This window comes from Sander vitreus, chromosome 13, assembly GCF_031162955.1.
Source record: "Sander vitreus isolate 19-12246 chromosome 13, sanVit1, whole genome shotgun sequence".
NCBI lineage: Eukaryota > Metazoa > Chordata > Actinopteri > Perciformes > Percidae > Sander > Sander vitreus.
Window position 1 is genome coordinate 28,045,472 of NC_135867.1, and position 20,170 is coordinate 28,065,641.

Below are 20,170 nucleotides of genomic sequence, written 5' to 3' on the forward strand. Positions count from 1 at the left end.
CTTCCTGGGTTGCTTGATTTGATCATTATAAGTTTGGCTTGAATGGGACTTGCTGTGTGTCTTGCATATCCTTTTTCAAAGTCATGCACGATAGGAGTTTGGAGCATTTGCATTTGCTCTAATAAGAAAGCCCAGAGGCTGACGTTTCTTTAATGCCATGCAGAAAGAAACTGCAGTACGACTGCCTACTATTTGTCTGAGATGGTAAATTGTTTTCAATGACGGCAGTTGCTCATTTCCCATTGAAATGGGTATGCTGTTTTCACTTTGCCTGACTGTGATGCATGCTGTATGCAGCGGTTGGAAGCACACAGCATGGGGAGAAACTATCAATGTTCAGTTTTGACTGTAACTTTATTTAACTCGCGAAGCACCTGGTAGCACAGACAGGATGTTACTGTTTCTGCAAAGAGCAGAATCACGACACTGGGTGAGACTTATTATATTATACAATGGAGGATTCCAGTTAACAACAGGACGATATGGAGGCCAACTGAGAGCTTATTAGAGTTTTCTCAACCAAATAAGCCATACCATAGCAAATAGCTTTGTTGTGCAACACAAAACATCCCACTGCCTCACTAAATGTAATGTGATTGTGTTTATTTAACTGCTCTGCAAGCCAGATTGTCTAACCTTGAGGCCCATAGTGCATCGAAAATAATGGCGCTAATAATACAAAAGGCCTCAGGTCAGAAACAATCCAAATGAAGCCTTTAAAGAACCAGCCTGCATAGGTTTTCTCCACATGCCTTCGCTTGTTACACGCATGTAACAGCAGGGGTTTGAGAACAAGGAAATGAAGATGAGACTTTTCTGTTAGCTGCACGTGGCTCAGACCGAGGCCAACACTTTAGGAACAGGATCTAGCAGGATCTCCAGCAGCGCTCTGACAGGTGCTGACTAAAAAAAGGCAGAAGACTTCATCCTCAGATCACAGATCAGACTTCTCTTTGCCTCTGATCTTCTTCAGCTCAGTGATTCCCAGTCTACAACATTTTGTCTGTGACCACAGATCTCATCAGAGTTAATAAACAATGTGCTTGTTTGATATTGAAAATGAGCGGGGTTCCTCGATCGTCTAAAGCCAGAATATTAATGTGCACAGTTTGGTGATGCTCAGTGCAGCCTCGACTCTGAATCACTGCCATAGTTACCATATGGCACTGCTATTAATAGGTGAAGTCAGCTTTACAACCACCTCCTTACGTCTGCTTACTTGTGGAAAAAGCATTCATATTCAGTTCATCTAGATACATTATATTACATTATATTTTGACAGCAGCCCTGCTGGTTTGTACAGATCTGTTTGTCTATGTTTTAAAGGTAAGCGCCTGCATGGGTTTGCCCTCGGTAATAGTGTGCTTGGCTGGAGAAATTATACTGTTTTTGCAATGACATAAAAAAAACAAGATTGTAATCATTAAGGACAAAGCGACAAACTTTCAGCTGTCTGCGCTGTCCTTTCAGAAACCTGTGGAGTGCTGCGAAACAATGCTGACATCGCAGCAGTCATTACAGCCCACACACATGCACACCCATGACTAGGTCTAAATATGACTCTAAGCTGGTAATTGCTGTGTCGATAAATAATTGGGCAAATCGCTGAACATCTGCTCAGAGGTAGTTACAAAAAATGAAATAAAGGGCCAGTTTTTACAATGTGTGCTTGGCTGTTCTACAAAAGAAATGTAGGCAGAAATATACAAGAAAGTGTGTGTGTGTGTGTGTGTGTGCGTGTATGTGTGTTTGTGTGTATGTGTGTGTGTGTGTGTATATGTGTGTGTGTGTGTGTGTGTGTTGGGGAGGGGGGAGGGGGGGAAGAAAGACAAGACGTGAGGTGTGTGAGTGTGTGTTTCTGTGAAGTGATATTTCCAGGTAAGTTATTAAGCACGGTGTTCAACACATTCCTTTCCAACCTTTCAGGTGAACTCCAAGTGCTGAGGCTGTGATTGTTGGTGAATATCGACAGCAACCAACCACTTCCTGCTAACTCTTCTGAAGGGATCCTGACACAGACCACCTTCAGTTCATCTTAGATGTGGTTAAACGTTAACGTGCGTGTGATCAGTGGTGCCATCCTTCAAGACGGGATGGAATAATTACGATGTCATTTCCAAACACGACTGTGCTGGAGATGAATAATAGTCTGCGCTGTTTGTCTGTCTGTCCCTCTCTCTCTTTCATTGTCTTGTGTGTGAAAACAAACCATGATTAGCCTGTCAGATTCCACTGATGATTACCCTGATCAATTTCATTAATGGCCCTATCTGTTTCATGCCGTTTTGATTTCGGATAGTGGCTCTTTTTTTCACATCAAGGAGCACAGACCTTGTTATTCCCCAGAGCCACAATGAGACTGAGTTTAAGGAAGAACTATAGTGAGGTGCACGTGTGACCTCACTATAGCTGAGCAGAGCCAGGGAGAAAGGTGAATGTGAACAGAGCAGACATCGTTGGTTATGTCTCGCTCTTCTTCGACTATGTGTGCTCAGTGTCGCATTCATTTAAAAATAACCATATGTGAAAACACTCAATCAGAGCTGTGGGATCACAGGAACGCATAGTTGACCACTAAACACATACACTAATTTATTGTAATTCTCTGTTTCTGTGTGATGCTGTGTTAATGGAATCCTAAAATACTTCCAGCGCTGCACACAGTCCAATGATGTGGAGTGCGGCTCTCAGTCAGTCACAGTCAGTAGATGGTTGTGTTTGTACATCCACAAAAACAGTGAAGCATTTTGCAAGAGAGGCGTAACTGCTCGTCTGATCTCTGCAGGGTAAATCCAGACATCTAGCTAGACTATCTGTCCAATCTGAGTTTTCTGCACAACTAAAACTACTTTTGAACGTACCACCAAAACAAGTTCCTTCCTGAGGCATTTTGCCGAGGCACCGTTGCTCCGTCCGACGCTTAGCGCCCCCCAAAAACGATTGTAATTGGTTTAAAGAAATGCCAATAAACCAGAACACTGCTGTGTGGACTAGCCAGACCTCGCATGTCGCATGTCGCATTGTCACATGTCGCAGACCTTCTGGACTTCAGGAAGGTCTGGCAATGACAACCAGCAGACTAACACCAAATCTTGGTTTTTCTGTTGTTGCTGTCACTCAGCTCTTTTCCACTGCTGGGGGGGACCCTGAGTGTTGTAAATTGTTTGCCAACACAAGAGACGTGAGAAAAAGAAATCACTGGTTTATATTTGTGCTGCCGTATTGTGAGAGGTTTCTGATTGTTGCATAAAATCCTCACGCTCAACAAAATAAGGAAAGGTCGGTCCTCTGTTTACTGCCTCTCTCATATCCATGTATTTTCTGATGCAAGTGATGTGTACGTATGTATATATATATATATATATATATATATATATATATATATATATATATATATCAAGTGATAAGAGCAGTTGTAGGGTTTTTACTCAGACCTGTGATCAATCTCGGTTGTTGCAATTGGCTTTGCATACTGTACAGTAAGCCTGCAATTATTTTCTTTTAACTAAGAGCTGGAAATGTCATGTTCAGATGAACATTTCGCAGTCATAAACCCCATTCTGTACATTTTGGTTTAAATGTATCTATCATTTTAGATTTCCAAATGAGCCCATGTTTAACCCATATTAACACACGACATGTTTACCCTCTTGTTTGTGAAAAGACAATAGTATGGGAAATGTGTTTTGTTTGGTGTTGAGACTATAAAACAGAAATCCTATGAAGTATGGTGCTGTGTGAACTGCTGAAGTCTTTGGGTTATTGGTGTCTAAATACATGCAACAAGTGTTTCTTTTTTATGAACATGTTCTGATGGTGGGTGTCCATATTCGCGTTGTTTTCACGGATGGGATCGCCCCGCTTCCCAGCAATGCACGCTAGTGAGCTCGCCACCAGTTTCTCTTCACTGACCACTGACAAGCAAAGAAAACTGTCCCTCCTACAATCACGATGGCTGCAGCTGATTGGACGAAAAACTAACGTGGGTCTGGCTGCTCCGGGATTAAAAAAACCATAATGGCGGCTCGTTCGGACTAGGATCTCGTATTTTACGAAAATAGTTCACCGAAACGTGTTTCTGAAAACATTTTAAGCGAGAAATTGGCCATGCAGTTGCTGAATCTGTCTTCATTTCAGATCGACAAAGGTCAGTTTAAAAGATTTTTGTCAGCTTTTGAGAGGCGGCGAGCTGAGCCGGCCGCTCCTCATTTGCATAAAGTTGGCTGGATTCACCCCCCGATTCTTCAAAGCCCCCGCGACGCTACCAGAATGCATTGCACGGCTGCTCCCATAGAATGGATGGGAAGCGGGGAAAATGACGCTGACAATGGACACGTACCATCACTCTAACCCTCCAGTGCTGGTTTGGAACATGAACAGGAGCATTTTCTCAAAGAACTGTCGTGTAGAAATGGCATGATGTTCAAACAAGTAGCAACAGCATTAATACATTTGCATTATGTATAAGTCAGACGTTGACACCAAACAACTCTTCCTCCATTTTTAACCACATAATTATAGCATAATTATTCTTGACACCATTTTTGTGTACAACTGTACTACTAAAGAAAAGAAAAAAAAGACATAAAACTAGGATATTTGTCCTAAATAATTACAACTTCATTTTTTCCTCTCAAAAATATTTAAAACTAAACAATTGAAAAAAAAATAATAATTAAAATATTAGCATGACACAACTGCAAGTATATCACTATAATGCTGGGAACAAAAATACTTGAAGGTCAAAAACAATTCTCTTTCACCAACCAGACTGAATGATAATTATTATACATTGAAATATGATAATACCAGGCTTTCAGCCTCAGGGTAACCTAAATTCCTTCTGCTTCACTGTCTCGGTTTGACTTTGAGGTATTTAATATTCACCTCTCATACTTGCTGTAAATTAGCCTTTTCCTGGAGTTGAGATGAATATGCAATGCAATTTAAAATTAAGACAAATGCATTTGAATAAGAGACACCACATTTAAAAAAATCTTCTTTTTCCCCTCGAGACATATATGTAAAAAGAGATACTCCAGAATTATATAATTTAGAGAGAAAAATTTCAACATAATTCAACTGAAATAGGAAACATTTGTTACATCCTTGAAATCTAAAAAACAAAAAAACAAACTTTTGTTATGTACTTATTTAGTGGGTCAACAACTTTACATAGCAGGATGCTTCATGCACTCAATGTGCATCAGTTTATGGTTCCGGTTGGAAAAAACAAAACACACACACACACACACACACACACACACATATGCGCACACACACACACACATATGCATATGCACACACACACACACACACACACACACACACACACACACACACACACACACACACGTGCAAACACACACGTGCAAACACACACACACACACACACACACACACACACACACACAAAATACTTGTGTTCAAATCCATTCCTCTTCAAAATCGGAGCAGGAACGGCAGAAACACTATGAAGAGGAGACAGGTGTGTGCGTGCACTCCCATTGCGCCACCGCTGCCATCCTGAACTGCTCTCGGCCCTGACAGGGAGAAAGAAGGAACAAAAAACACTTGGGTAAATTTCACCATTGAAGATTGTTTTTTCCTTTGTGAGGTAAGTTATTAAATGAACTGATGACTATTGAGGGGCTTAATACCCTTCCACCATGACTCTAAAGGGGATGACTGTGACTTGTGCAGACCTGTAGTTCCGTGGAAACACAGGATGACTACTTCATACGTGCAAACCAGTGTCCATAATTAGTGATTACAGTTATCACAGTGATTGCTGTTCATTGTTTTTAGGAGGTATGGATTACAAGGTTGTATTAGTAACATGGCATCAACGTGGAGTTTATGTGACAATATTTGATTCAACTTCTAACTTCCCTTCCTGCTGTGATGACAAAGCATCTGCTACCACAGTTTATTATACATATTTCATAGAGACTTGGAGTGATTCTAGAAGTATTATGAGCCATGAAAGCTGTCACTGAATCTGTGGATGAAGTAACCCTGTCTCTTAGACATTAGATTTGCATACAACTCATTTGTAAAAACAAATACGTTTTGATAGAAGCTTAATGAGGCCTGGATTACTTTGTTTTAATCAATATAAATCGGAAATATTTTTAATTAACATATGTGCCAACAAAGTTCTTTAATGACTGCACAGCTAATGATTGTTAAAAATGCTAAAAAATGGCACTGACAATAAATTTAATTTGTTTTCCTACAATATGTAACACTTTCTTAAAATCAACTCAATTGTGCCTTTAGGACAATTTAGAAATCTGGTTTTAAACCTGCAAACTTCTGCTTGTAACTGCTTTACATAATTGTATTGTCTTTTGCATCCCTATTATCCTAATGTATTTATCAAATACTTTTCTAATTCTGAATGTATTAATGTCTTTTTACGTTTCTTATGATTGTACTTTCTGTGTTGTTGTTCTGTATTTGTCTTTGTAATTTGACTCGATGACACTGAAAATGAGGGTCGCCCCTCAATGATCTCTGGAGGATAAATAAAGGTTGAATGAATGAATGAATATCTCTATATGCTCATTGCATCTAAAACATGTTGTATGGTGATTTACACTCACTGCAGGCCCAACTGCTAAGGTTAGGAAACTATTGTGGTCTTAAATACAAAAAAAGTCAACATTGATTTGAACCAAGAGACAGGCCGAGCTATCTTTATTACCTTTAACCAAAACCATGATCTTTCCCTAACCATAAGCAAAGTGCTTTTGTTTCCTAAACCAAACTGTACGTCTCTAGTCCTACGCTTTACATGCCTTGACAAAAATGTAGCACTTCCTTTACTAAAAAAAACATTACCTCACAAAATGTAAATTATAGAATATAGTATGCAATTTGTAGGAGACAGTGCTGAGGACAACACAGTAATACAATTTTTTTTTTTTGGGTGAAGATCATTTTAAGTTAAACCAATGCCAATGCCAAATAGACACTACATCAGTGGTACGGAGTACCTCAAGGTCCTATCCTAGATCCTCATTTGTTTTCAATCTGTGTCCCTAACGTTGCAATTAGCAATACTTAGCATATGCAGCCAAATCTGCTTCTATCTGTATTTATTTCAGATACAGAAGTTGTAAGTGAATCAACCTCATGGTTTTGGGAACAGTCTGATTTATTCTTGCAGATATATTTTACGAAAGTACAGACATTTCTGATACAGTCAGTACATAATTGGCAAGCATCATGTTGAGAATAGTTGTTTTTCTCAAACAGACATGTCTGAATATGGATGTGTAATTCTTTGGATGATAATGGCAGAGGGAAGCAGGAAACCATGGCAGGAATCAGTCTTTGTTCGGAAGTTTAAATGACCAACACATAACATGACAATGATACATACAGTCAAGCTTTCATTAGTGAGGCAGGAGGTGAACTACATTTGGTGGTGCAGATAGCACCCATTTATAAATGTGTGATGATGAAAATGTCATGGTCTGCAGTACCAAATGCAGCACTAAAGATTGACAATGAACATTGCTCAGCATCTCTTGCTTAAAGAAGGTCATTCTATCTTTAACAAGGGCATTCCTAATACTGAGACCTGCTCTAATAACACACAGGATTTTGTTAAAATTATGCTTTAACTTCCAGGTTTGCTAGTAATTGGGAGTCTGTCAGCAGATGTAATGCTAATTTCTAGGGCTGCACGATACGAGGAAAATATCTTATTGTGATTATTTTGACTGATGTTGCGATGGCTATATGATTCACGATATCGAAGGGAATGATCAGTTTTGTATCATTATTCTCATTTTCATTGATTTAAAAAAAAATTTAAATATTAAATGATTATAGTGTGATTTTTGCAAGGATCTGTACCAAACAAAGACTTTTTCTTTAGTCTGTAGGATAGGATTTGTAGGCCGGGACATCTCTGCAGCACCACAATACTTCATTCAGAATGGTTAGACACATATTTTGCCGTTAACAAATATTGTGCCACGCGATTTGGATATTGCACTAGTCCATATTGCGATTTCGATGAAATTGTGATTAGTTGTGCAGCCCTACTAATTTCAATGATGTTTGGCAAATACTTTAGAATAATAATACTACATAGAAGTGTGACGGCATGTTGTCATTTCTACCAAATGAGAATCGTTTAAGAAAGTTCTTAAGAACAAGGAGCCAGAACTGAACTAGTGTTAAAAATCAATCTTTCTAGTTAGATGTATCTAATAAAACTGGTTCATCTCAGTCATATTCATCAGGTTCCTACCATGATTAGAAAACATAATAGAGGCATGCATCATCTTATTTTCCAATGAAAATGCAAGCCATAGTCTCAGTGACTTATAACAATAACAATTTATTTGTTACTATTTAATGCACCTGTAGTATTCTAGTATTACAGTGTTTGCACAGCTAAAATACAATACATTTTTATGATGCAAAAACGTAAACACATTACTTTGATCATCCTCTTTTCAGTGATGAGGCAAGTTCCATCGCATGAATGCATTGTATGAGGATTGAGGACAAATTTGAACTTTTTCCTTTGAAGCTTGTAACACAATGACTACTCATTTCCCTTGGATTTCCATGAGTTCAACATGAGTTTCCTTTGGGGCATCTTTCCAATTACCCTGCCACAGTGGATTATCCCTAATCCAGCATATGGCTAATAAGAATAATGACGTTCACTCGTAGTCAAAATCAAAGCCATTAATACAATTATGTTGTGTTAATGGAGCGGGTTTGCTTACAAGATGCTGCAACCACCAGTCACAAGGACACATTAAATGCCAAGATGAGTTGGGGTGGGGTGTTTATCTCTGCACTATCGCCACAGCTCAACATGCTTGTTCTAAGTACACACGGGGCTCTACACCAGAAATCTACAATCTGCAGATACAAGACACATATCAGCTTGCAGAGAGCTTCTGCAGCTTTCTGTATTTGCTTTCACAGTTTCCTGTGTAGAATGTACAATTGAAATACGAAAACTAGAGGTACAAACAATCACACAAGCACAAAGGATGATAATGAAAGATGACAAATACTTACGTTGGAAAAACGAGCATGCAAAAATCAAAATGAAGCCATGTCACACAGTGAGGCGGTTAGGTTGGCAAAGGAGAAGATGAAACATGGTTAGCAAAACGGGCTGCAACGACCATTTTCACAAAGCTTCACATGACATCTGCATGGCGGTTTGTTTTGCCATTCCGATTCTTCTAAGATGCTGTCTGCCATGAAACAGTTTTACATGTCACTTCATGAAGAGAACAAAGAGTTATCAAAAGCAGGACCATTTTGACAGGATCAAAGAGCCCAGAAACAATTTGTCTCTTCTTGTTATATACTGTATATAGCTTCGGTGACACGGCAGCCCAACTTCCAGTTTGTGAAAATGGCTGTTTGTCATGTGCCAGCATGCAGTTAATACTTTCGATCCACGACAGTTGAAGTGCATGCTGGAGCAGAATACTAACCTTGCAATAGCGTTGAGCTAGTGGGTTCTATTACCACTACACAAGGGAAACAAATGAAACAGAGTAACATATTGGAAACTGAACAGCAACAAATCATTGACAAAACTTGCACACTGCACAGTTACATACTGCAATAGAGTAATAGTGCCAACAGCCATCCATCAGTTCAGGGGTTGTCAAAGGTCAGTTTTAAAGCCACTACAGTGTTTGAATTCTGACAAATCACTCAGTGTTGATAAAGTTATAATGTGCAACAGACTGAGCTGCAAAAGGACTCTAATGCTCCTGTTCTACAGGCCCAATAACGTGGAAGCCTGGCAACTTTTTAGGTGCATCAGAATGAATACGGAACACAGTTCTCTGGTTTGAACCCAACGGTCTGTAGGCACAGATCTACGTAGGTGTAATAATACAATCACATAAAAGAAGACTGGGTCTTCTTGTATTTCATCGTTGTATATTTACCCTACACAATCTGTCTTTATGTGCAAATGAGGATTCTGAGTCATGAATAGGGATATATTTACGTTTAAAAAACAGTTTGGATATGGATAATGGTTGGGCGGCATTTTAAATATACTTTCCTTTCTGCAGTACTGTAAAGTACCAGATTCCTGTACTCACCATACAGAAGGAAGCTTGTGTTTGAGCTCCCGAGTTTGTTGACGGCGACACAAGTGTAGTTGCCGTAATCTCCGTCAGACACATTAAAAAATGTCAGCTTCGACAGTGATCCGGTATTCACAATCTTCATGCCATCCAAGCCATTGAGGATCCTAGATGTGAGATGTGAGAAAGGACCGTGGACAAATACAACAATATTAGTTTCAATAATAATTAGGACCACATTTACAGTAATCTGGTTTTATGTCTAGCAGCTGATCAATAACCATCAATAACTGTGAACACTGATGGCAGTAAGCACACACACACACACACACACACACACACACACACACACACACACACACACACACACACACACACACACTTCTTCCATTTGCCAGCATAAATTGCAAATGTAATTGTATTTGTACTAATTACCTTCTGTCCTCCTTATACCACTCAAAATCTGCCTCAGGCACTGCATCAGCTTCACACTCCAGGACTCCTCTTTGGCCCAGAGTCACTCCAACATCTCTGCCCGCTGACACAGTCGGAGCATCTACAAGCAAGCAGCAGCAACAGGAACAGGAATTAGGAGTTCAAATGATGCACAACATTCCATACACTGGTGAAACTGCATGGTGTCCAGAAGTGATGGGAATTAACGGCTCAGGTTTTAATTTGATACAATCCATTCTGTTTCTCCTGCAGCAAAGAAGCTTCACATTATTGAATAGATTTGACTGTGGCCACTGGTTGAGCATTCAGTTACCTCTCATGGACCCCCAAATTCTCACATATCGTTCTGGGCCCTTTGTGAGCCTTGGAAACTTTGAGCCATACAAATGGTGACTACTATGCAGCCCTATTCCCATTCTCAATTAATCTGCTGATATTTGTCTTAATACTATTTGGACTATAAATGCTCAATTTCCATTCTTCCAAATTTCTAGTTTTTTGTCCAACCAACATTTATGTTCTAATAAATTAGTAAAAGAAAAGTAGCACATTATTATAATTGAGAAGTTGTAACTTGCCAGTGTCCACCATTTTTGCTTGAAATGATTACTTAAATGATAAATTGTATCAACATCATTGCCATTTAATTTTGGGTCTATCAACTAATTGATTAACCAAGTAATAGAAACCTGGGGCCTAGTTTTTAACATCACATGATTTTAAAATCAGAAGGCGTTTGACATGAAACTAATTACTTCAGACTTCTCTTCGACTCCAGAAAGTACATTTGATGTGGTGTTCCAATAGTTCCGATAGGAAAGTAAATGGAAAAATACATCTTAAATTAAATTAATGAAAATCAACAACAACAAAGCCAAAATCTCAACCAAAGTCTTCTCTACTGTAAGTCCATTGCAAATCAGAAAATGGTTCAACCCAGGTGCAATAAACCACTAATACTTTGCTTATTAGTAGGGCTTCAACTAATGACTCCTTGAATTATCTCTGATTAATATGTTGATGATTGACTAATCACTATAAAATGATAGGTACTAGTGAAAAAGTATTTATCACGTCCCAACATGCTATGGGTGAATTGCATCATCTTTTCTCTTCACTGAGTTGACGATGGTATATGACAGAAACAACAGGAAAGGTTCATATGTTGGAAGCTGGAAGCGAAAAACATTTGACACCTTTATTAATAGTTGATTTAAATGATTACATGATTATCAAAAATAGCTGATGCCAATAGACTCATTGATGAATCGACTCAAATTGTGTCAGCACGGTTTATTCAAATGCAAAATGTTTAAATTCCTCAGCCAAAGCCGTGGACTCACAGTTGACGGTGATGTCTAGGGTCTTGACATCTGTGTCAATCTCATTGACAGCTGTGCATTCATATGTCCCTGCTTTATGTCTGGAGATAGATGGGATTTCCAGGTACTCATCGTCTGATCCCAGGTCCCCTGGGAAAGGTCACACACAGACACACACACACACACACACACACACACACACACACACACACACACACACACACACACACACACACACACACACAGACAGGGGAAGAAAGTGGAGATGGAGAGTCAGAGTTAATGTGACAAGTCAACAGCTGTGGCCTCGATTGTCATTTTTGCACTCTGTTGTCCCTGCATGGCCTCTGGAAAGTTATTGTCACGCTGGTGACTATCTGAATGTGTAAAGTAACTAGTAACTAAAGCTGTAACAGATGAATGTAGTGGAGTAAAAAGTACAATATTTCTCTCTGAAATGTAGCGGAGGAGAAGTAGAAAGTGGCATGAAAAGAAAAGACTAGTACAAATACCTCAACATGTGGACTGAAGTACAGCACTGGAGTAACTGTACTTAGTTACATTCCACCACTGGTGATGATAATTGTTAGTCATCTACTTATTTATTATTTGAATTTATTCATACTGTGATGTAGTACAGTGCAGTAAGAATGATTCTGGTATCTGGAAAAAAAGAGAGAATCTATTCTGGTATTAACAACAGAGAGAGAAGTTCAGTTCAAACTCCAACACAGAAATCAAAGAATGAAGTTGGGAAGCAGCAGCAGGAGCGCCGACAGGTCCTGTTCATTCTTGTAGCAACCTGATCTACTATGAGAGGGAAATGGCACACAGCTACATGTGTATCAAACCTTACACAGGTAAATATCGTGACACAAGCTCAATTTTGTCTCTCATGTTTCTCTGTTTTCTTTCAACACCAGTTCTTGAGCTTACTGACATTTTTCTGAGGATGTTAACACTTGGTGATTAGTGCTTTGTTCAGCCCACACTCATTATCAATTGTCTGTCAGCTCTTTCATATTCTTCTCCTTTGTATGTGTCTCTTACGCCTGCGAGCACACCAGGACTACTACTGAGATGTGACAATATGAGCGGCCCTGCTACTTTTTTCTGTTTCAATTTGACACGCTTGACAGAGACACTTAATACAGCACTCAACGTAAAGAACAAAAAACATAATTGACTTTGAGCCTCCTCCCAAGATGGTGGTAGGTGTCAGTAATGCATCGCACATGGATTCACTTTGCTGGGTTTCTGCACATTACTGAAATACACCTGGGGAGTTCTCACTGGCACACTGATCATCTGATGAGGAGTATCGGGATGTGTGCAGATTCCACTCTGTTCCTTTTTCTGCTTGGCTTTGTCTCAACAGGGCATACTACATTTTTGCCAATAGAGACCGCAGTGTCACTTAAAGGCACACTGCTGTCCTCTGAGGAGAGTTAATCAAGACGAGGCTGCCAGGTGACGGAAGTCCTCATATCAAACATCAGTTTTACGGCAGGTGGCTTTTCACAGTAGCAGTGTAAGCAGCTGTCCTCCATGCTGACACATGAAAGCAATGTTTCACTATGATGGCCTCTAAATAAATTCATAAAAACAATTGATGGCTGGGAGAAAGCTACACGATTCCTCTCACTACTATTACAGGTCCCATATTATGTTCATGTTCAGGTTCATGCCTGTATTTTGGGTTCCTACGTAAACATGTCTACATGTTTTAATGTTCAAAAAAGACATTTTTCTCATACTGTCTGTCTGAATATACCTGTATTCACCTTCTGTCTGAAACGCACCGTTTTAGTGCCTGTCTCTTTAAGCCGCCCTCCTGAAAATGCCCAGTCTGCTCTGATTGGTCAGCGTTTCCGTGTCTTCTGTACCTGCGCTCTCTGAGTCTCTGCACCGCCATTGCAGCCGGGGAATGATTGTAACGGCATTGTAGCACCACTGTCTACCTATATAGTATAGTTGTGACTAGGTATGTAACGATTACCAGTGTAACGGTAAACCACGGTAAAAATGTTGAAGATAACAATTACCTTTTTCATTTAAAATATCATTATTATCTCGGTGGATTACCACGGTGTGGAAACCGTGTGTTCCCAGCTTAATCCGAGGCTCCTGAAGTTGCCGCGCGGGCGCACTACGTAGCCTACAGTGCGTTTCTTGAAGTTGGAATCATGGCGTGAGGCGATAACAGCGCTCAGGACATTTATCAGCCTTGTAGAAAAGGCCATAGTAACACTTACTCTCTCTCTCCTGAGATTATTGACCAATCAGTGACGAGAGTCATCGCTTTGATCTCCTGCCAATCACTCGCGCTCAGACAGGAGAAGGGGACAGAACAGCTGTAAACGGACTTTTTTCTTTATCATTCTTTTCCAGTTTTCAGACTTGTTGAAGTCATGTGTGTAGCACAGTCATGTGTCTCGCCAGTAAACAGATAGCGCTGTGGAGCCACGTGCTTAGCTATTAAAGGTGTATTACACTGTTTGCTCCGTTATGGATATGTGTGCTGTAATAGATGTGGCTTATCCTCAGTTTGTGTTACTGAGCAATATGTTACATTTATGTTAATTATTACAGAGAAATTAATGCAATTCTTAGTATTGTTTCTTGTTATATGCTGGTGGCTATAACATTTAGTTTTTGGTAAATAATGTTTATAGTAAGTCAGATGCTTATTAATGTGCATTATTATTTGTTTATATTTCAGAACCACATCCAACTTGTAATGTAATGTCATATACAACGTCACAGTTAACTTCATGTTGGAGTTGTAAATAAATCTTCCTGGATCTCAAAGTCAGACATCTCTGGTTCAAGTTCTTCCCGGACCCCCTACAGCGGGCCAGTGTTTCAGTAGCCAGTTTTCAATAGTTTTTACAAGCCTGTTGCCTATATGTTTGTAATATAAGAAACACTGTTACACTTTTTGAAACTATTTCAGCTTGTGTAGGCCTATCAGTGCTTTCTGAACATATTGAACACACTTTCAAAAATACCGTGATAATACCGAAAACCGTAATAATTTTGGTCACTATAACCGTGAGGTTAAATTTTCATACCGTTACATCCCTAGTTGTGACATCACAACCGTACGGAAGTCCTGACGACTCGTTTAAAGGCACAGTTTCTGAATACGGGCTGTGTGCATTTCTCTATGACTTTAACGCTTTGATACTTTCGCAGTATTTATATAGAACCGCGACCTGCTTTATAATTAAAAAAGACATGAAAATCTCACTTTTTACAATATGGGACCTTTAATAGTAATGTTGTTTCTGTTGTATTGCTTTAAAATAATCATGTCATTGCTGATGTTCAAAGTCTTGCTTTATACCAAAGCAGTTTATTGTAATGGAAGCACAGTGCCTCACATGAAATGCAGAGTGCCTCTGCTAACTAAATAATGTATTACACCTCTATCACTTTTATGTAAAGCTTGGAGGAAAATGGGCAGAGCAGCTACTGTACATTATAAAGCAAAGGCCATGTAGTGAGTGAGTGAGGTGATATTTTAACTGTACTCTACTAACTGAATTGATGAAGATGTGTCAGGATTTCTCAGCCCAGCCGGTGATTGAGTTGTAAATTAGCTTTTCAGTAACTAATAAAAGCAGCATGTTGCACTGTTGGGGAAAAAGAAAACCTTGTGAGTTGGTAAAAGCTGTAGCCTGACGTCATCATACTCAGATTCTAGTCAGAATCTGAGTCTGATTCTGCTCCATTGGGCTGGGATTATGGGGCGTGTTTCAACCCAACCAGGAAAGAAAAGGCCTCTGCACTCAATTGGATAGACCTGCAACCAATCAGAGCAACAGAGTTGTAAACAAATTCAACCCAAGCGCTCTTTGGTGACGTGGTTGATTACGTTACTGTTGATCATCTGTTCATCATCGTATAAAGCCCGCCCTGACAATTTGATTAGTCCGAGCAGCTCTGGGGCTTCTCATTTTTTCTTTTTCTGTTGATTTTGCCAGGTGGGATCATAACAATAAGCTGTGGTTAATAACCGTGAACTTGTGAGTAACTTCCCCAAGGGCCCAAATTAAACTCCATCCATCCATCCATCCATGCATCCATTTATCCATCCATCTATGCATCCATCCATACATCAATCCATCCATTCACCATCCAGCTATCCATCCATCCATCCATCCACCATCCATCTATCCATCCATCTATCCATCCACTGTCTGTATTAGCCACATATTGTTGGTTATAGACAGAAACTACACTTGCTCTTGGACTCAGAGTGGTGAGTTTTCTTTTGTGAAATGAGCTAACTATTCATGTCACGACAATTCCAGTTGGAATTTCTCAGTTAGACATCATGCATTTCATTCTTAACTAATATGTCATATCTTCTGCAGCCCATCTCATTTGGAGTTTGTACTGTAGCAGTCTAAAGTGTGTTTCTGCCCTCTCAGCCAAGACAGTGATTACAGACCTTGAATCTTTGAGTTCAAGTAGTTTCTTTTTTTTAATACTATTTATTAATCTCTCAAGATGTTCACTCTGTTTTGTTTTTGTTTCATGTCACATGTCAGAGCGAGGGGGCTGCCCGTGGACAGGCGCCCCAGCAGTTGGGGGTTCGGTGCCTTGCTTAAAGGCAGCTTGGCAGTGCCCAGGAGGTGAACAGGCACCTCTCCAGCTACCAGTCCACACTCTGCATTGAGTCCGAACTGAAGTCAAGAAGGCAAGTCCCCAAGGACTGAGCTACTGCCTCCCCAGTTTCTAACTTCAGTTACGTACAAATATGGAAAGCTTAACCTAAAAACATTCAAATAGGGATTTGAAAAGATTCAGTGCTTTCGGGTTCATATTTACATTTTGCTTCCATCTTTGAAACAAACAAATTGCAAGAAAGTACAAATTTGAATAGTACTTTTGACCATCTTACATTTTATAAAGATGCATAGGTAGGTAATAACACAGTGTCTAAAATCCTACAGTAGCATTACAGTATAATCCAACTGAATATCCCTCATCGATTTTGCCAGGTTTTTGTTTGTTTCATAATGTGATCGAACCTTAACTGTAGCGTTGTCACATCATAAACGTGATTTATTGTTCAACAGTGATGTGCAACAGTTTTAGCAGCATGGATGCCGTCGTCCTGCTGATAGTGGTGTCCGATGAGGAAACACACTGATGTGATGTTCTACAGTAGAGGGCATTGACAATCCATCACCATTGCCTTATTATCCAGTCAGTATAGTCATATAGTCTATATCCTAGACATTCCACTTGGAAATGCACCACAGGAAATTCCGCCGCATGATTGTATTTTCGCCGATGTCCGCCACCTTCCTTCCTTTGTGTTGGCATTCTAAACTCCGGTGGATTTGTAAGGACTATGGTTAACTGCTCCTCAGATCTCTGCAGGGTAAATCCAGACAGCTAGCTAGACTATCTGTCCAATCTGAGTTTTCAGAGTTTTCTCTTTGTTAAAGAGGGCTGCTGGGTTTGTGACCGAGTCATTAGTGAGATAGACTGTGCACTGGCATCAAGGTGACATGGCAGGACATCAGGGAAACCAGACAGGACAAGGTGGTGGGGAGAAGAAAGCAAAACGAGCCAGGAAGTCTCGGGAGAGGGCTGCAGAAGATAATGTACCCTTTCCTGTGTCCCTGAAATGCCATCCTCAAACTCAAGGGCAAAGAAGAAAATGGGGTAGAAAATGAAAAGAGAAAGATATTTGTGTACAGGGTGAGGGGAGTAACTTTGGAGGGGGGAAGACAGGAGAGCAGATGCTTGAGGGATATAGTCATTTAAGGAGAGGGAACAGGGGGGTATGGTGAGGTAGGATTTAAATTGATGAATCCAAGCAAAGGGGAGAGAAAGAAATAGAAGCAGAATGGCAGAAAGGAGCTGTTAATAGACAGAAAAGCACACATAACCAGAGAGAGAGTGTGAGTGGAGATTACCAGTGGTGTCTTAAGGGAGGGAAGGTCAAAGTGAAATGTGTTGAAGAAGAAGCAACAAAAGCTTTTGTTACTCAGACAAACACAGAGGAAGAACATTTATTTAAAAGATGTCCAAGAAGACAATGAAGGAGAGCAAGCGACTGCTGCTGCACTGCAGCTCCGTTCTGAGACTGAGCCTCTGCTGCTGTTGCTCTTCAAGGCAAATATATAGATAGGTATTTTTCCACTGATTATCAGCCTTTGGCATGTGGAGTTTCTTAATGTGCCTTTGATGCATCATCCTCTTTGAAGGAAACAAACATGAAAGGGGCGAGCGATAAAAAGAATCATAGAAATACAGTAGCTTGGGGTTCTATGTATTACTGCCATGCAATAAGGCAGCTTTACTTCTATTGAAGAGGTTTGCCAGCGAAGATAATCTGTTGTGACAGTACGGTTTAGATTTGACCCGTCAATAGCATGCACATGTTTGAGCATACTAAAAATGAAAACCATGGCTGCTACTAATCTCTCAGGCCAAACTTCTATTGTATCTCAGTTAGACTGAAGGAGAAGCAGCAGTGTAAGTGAAGGATTCAGTGTGTAAAGAATATACATTATGTCAGTGAATGTGAAGGGATGAATCACACTACTGCTTATGCATGCTAAATAAAATAAAAAAATAATGAAGAACACTCTTCTCTTGAGTGTTGAACATTTCTATTCCACATCAATAAAAGGACCAGTTAACAACCCAATCCAATTAGTTAATTCCTTGAGTAGGATTGGTCTATGCATCACTGCTTAATCTTCTTTGATAAAAAGCAACTACAGAAAGTTGTATTTGCATTAATTGTACTTTTAAGTGTTAGTGTCTGGCCAGGGACAGCAGATGTATGATTTTTTTCAAACTCACGTGCATGTGGATCGCCTGAAAACGAGGCATTACTCAATTTTGGCTTTGCAATAATTCAAAAATTCTGATCCGTGTGATGCTATCCTCAGGATAATTACACCTGCTGCTGCGTACGAATGCATTCAGAAAAAAAATGTTTAACAGTTTTCTGTTTAATGTTTCCTGCAGTGGTGGGGTGAAGGGAGTTATTAGTCTTTTACTTACAATACGATACACTCTATTGTCCTTGAGGGGAAATTCATTTTGGACATTTTTTACTTCCAATATCCCCAAAATCAAAGACAAGATGCACCAACATCAATATAGGTATAAAATACCCCCCGCCTACCTCTCCAGGGGCTAATCATAACCTTCTTTCAGATATAGCTGCACTGCATGACCTGCTGTAATAAACAGCATCTTGCATTTCAGTAACATAATGTATCTGACAGTATTGTTAGCTAACTGGCTAGCTTACCAGTTCTTGGAAGGAAAAAGAAACACATTCTAAATAGTCTCGCATTGCCAGACCCTCCTCCACAGCGCTGCGGGGGAGGGTCTGGCTAGTCCACACAGCATTCTGGGTTTATTGACATTTCTTTAAACCAATCACAATCGTCTTGAGCGGCGCTAGGACGGAGTCACGGTGCCTCTGCTAAATAGCCTCTGGAAGGAACTTGTTTTGGTGGAACGTGTGTACGTTCAAAAGTTGTTTTAGTCGTGCAACAGAAAACTCCGATTGGACAGATAGTCTAGCTAGCTGTCTGGATTTACCCTGCAGAGATCTGAGGAGCAGTTAGTCATAGTCCTCACAAATCCACCAGAGGTTAGAACGCCAACACATAGAAAGAGGAAGGGGACGGACATCTGGCCAAAAAGAAGGACATCCGGCGTAATTTCCGGTTGCGCCTGAACAATCCCGGAAATGAAACGTCGTCGACATAGACTACATCTAAATGAATCTAAAAGGAGGAGGCAGAACAGCTGTCACTTGGTGCAGAGTGCAGAGCAGCACTCCACGTTTGAAAAGGTAAGCTACAGCATCCTGAGGCTGTGGATGTAACATCACAACCCAGTCTCACGGCAGTTCGTGTAAATGTCACGTTATTTTTAATCTATTGATACGTGTTCACGGGTACGTTTTTTTACCGGGAGACGGCCGAAAAGGACGCCCCATATGCCGGGAGGCGGCCGAGAGACGGCTGCGGGGGATGCGCGACAATAACGGGATGGTGGAGGTTGGGTTTAGGAAAAACACAACGGGGAAAGGACGCCTCACACGCCGGGAGATGGCCGCGGGAGACGGCCGCGGGGGACACCCGTGGGGGACGGCCGCGGGGGACGCGTGACAATAACGGGACGGTTGTGATTAGGAAGACTACGGGAAACAAAACGCCACACGTGGGACGCGATCCCCGGTCTCCCGGGTGAAAGTCCTGTGTTGTTTGACCCATCCCCCGTCCCGACCAACCTCCCTGGCGCGGA

General features: G+C 40.4%; 1 protein-coding gene across 1 annotated transcript in view; it reads right to left on the reverse strand.

Annotated features, from left to right (window-relative positions):
- Positions 1 to 5,394: 5,394 nt before the first annotated feature.
- The window catches only part of ntm (neurotrimin), a 145,756-nt gene continuing 130,980 nt past the window's right edge, over positions 5,395 to 20,170 (reverse strand). The window contains exons 4-8 of the mRNA XM_078266425.1: positions 11,894 to 12,022; positions 10,530 to 10,650; positions 10,110 to 10,261; positions 9,486 to 9,521; positions 5,395 to 5,543 (exon numbers count right to left, since the gene is read on the reverse strand). Coding sequence (XP_078122551.1) covers positions 5,443 to 5,543; positions 9,486 to 9,521; positions 10,110 to 10,261; positions 10,530 to 10,650; positions 11,894 to 12,022 — 539 coding nt within the window. The 3' untranslated portion in view covers positions 5,395 to 5,442. The remainder of the gene's footprint in view (positions 5,544 to 9,485; positions 9,522 to 10,109; positions 10,262 to 10,529; positions 10,651 to 11,893; positions 12,023 to 20,170) is intronic.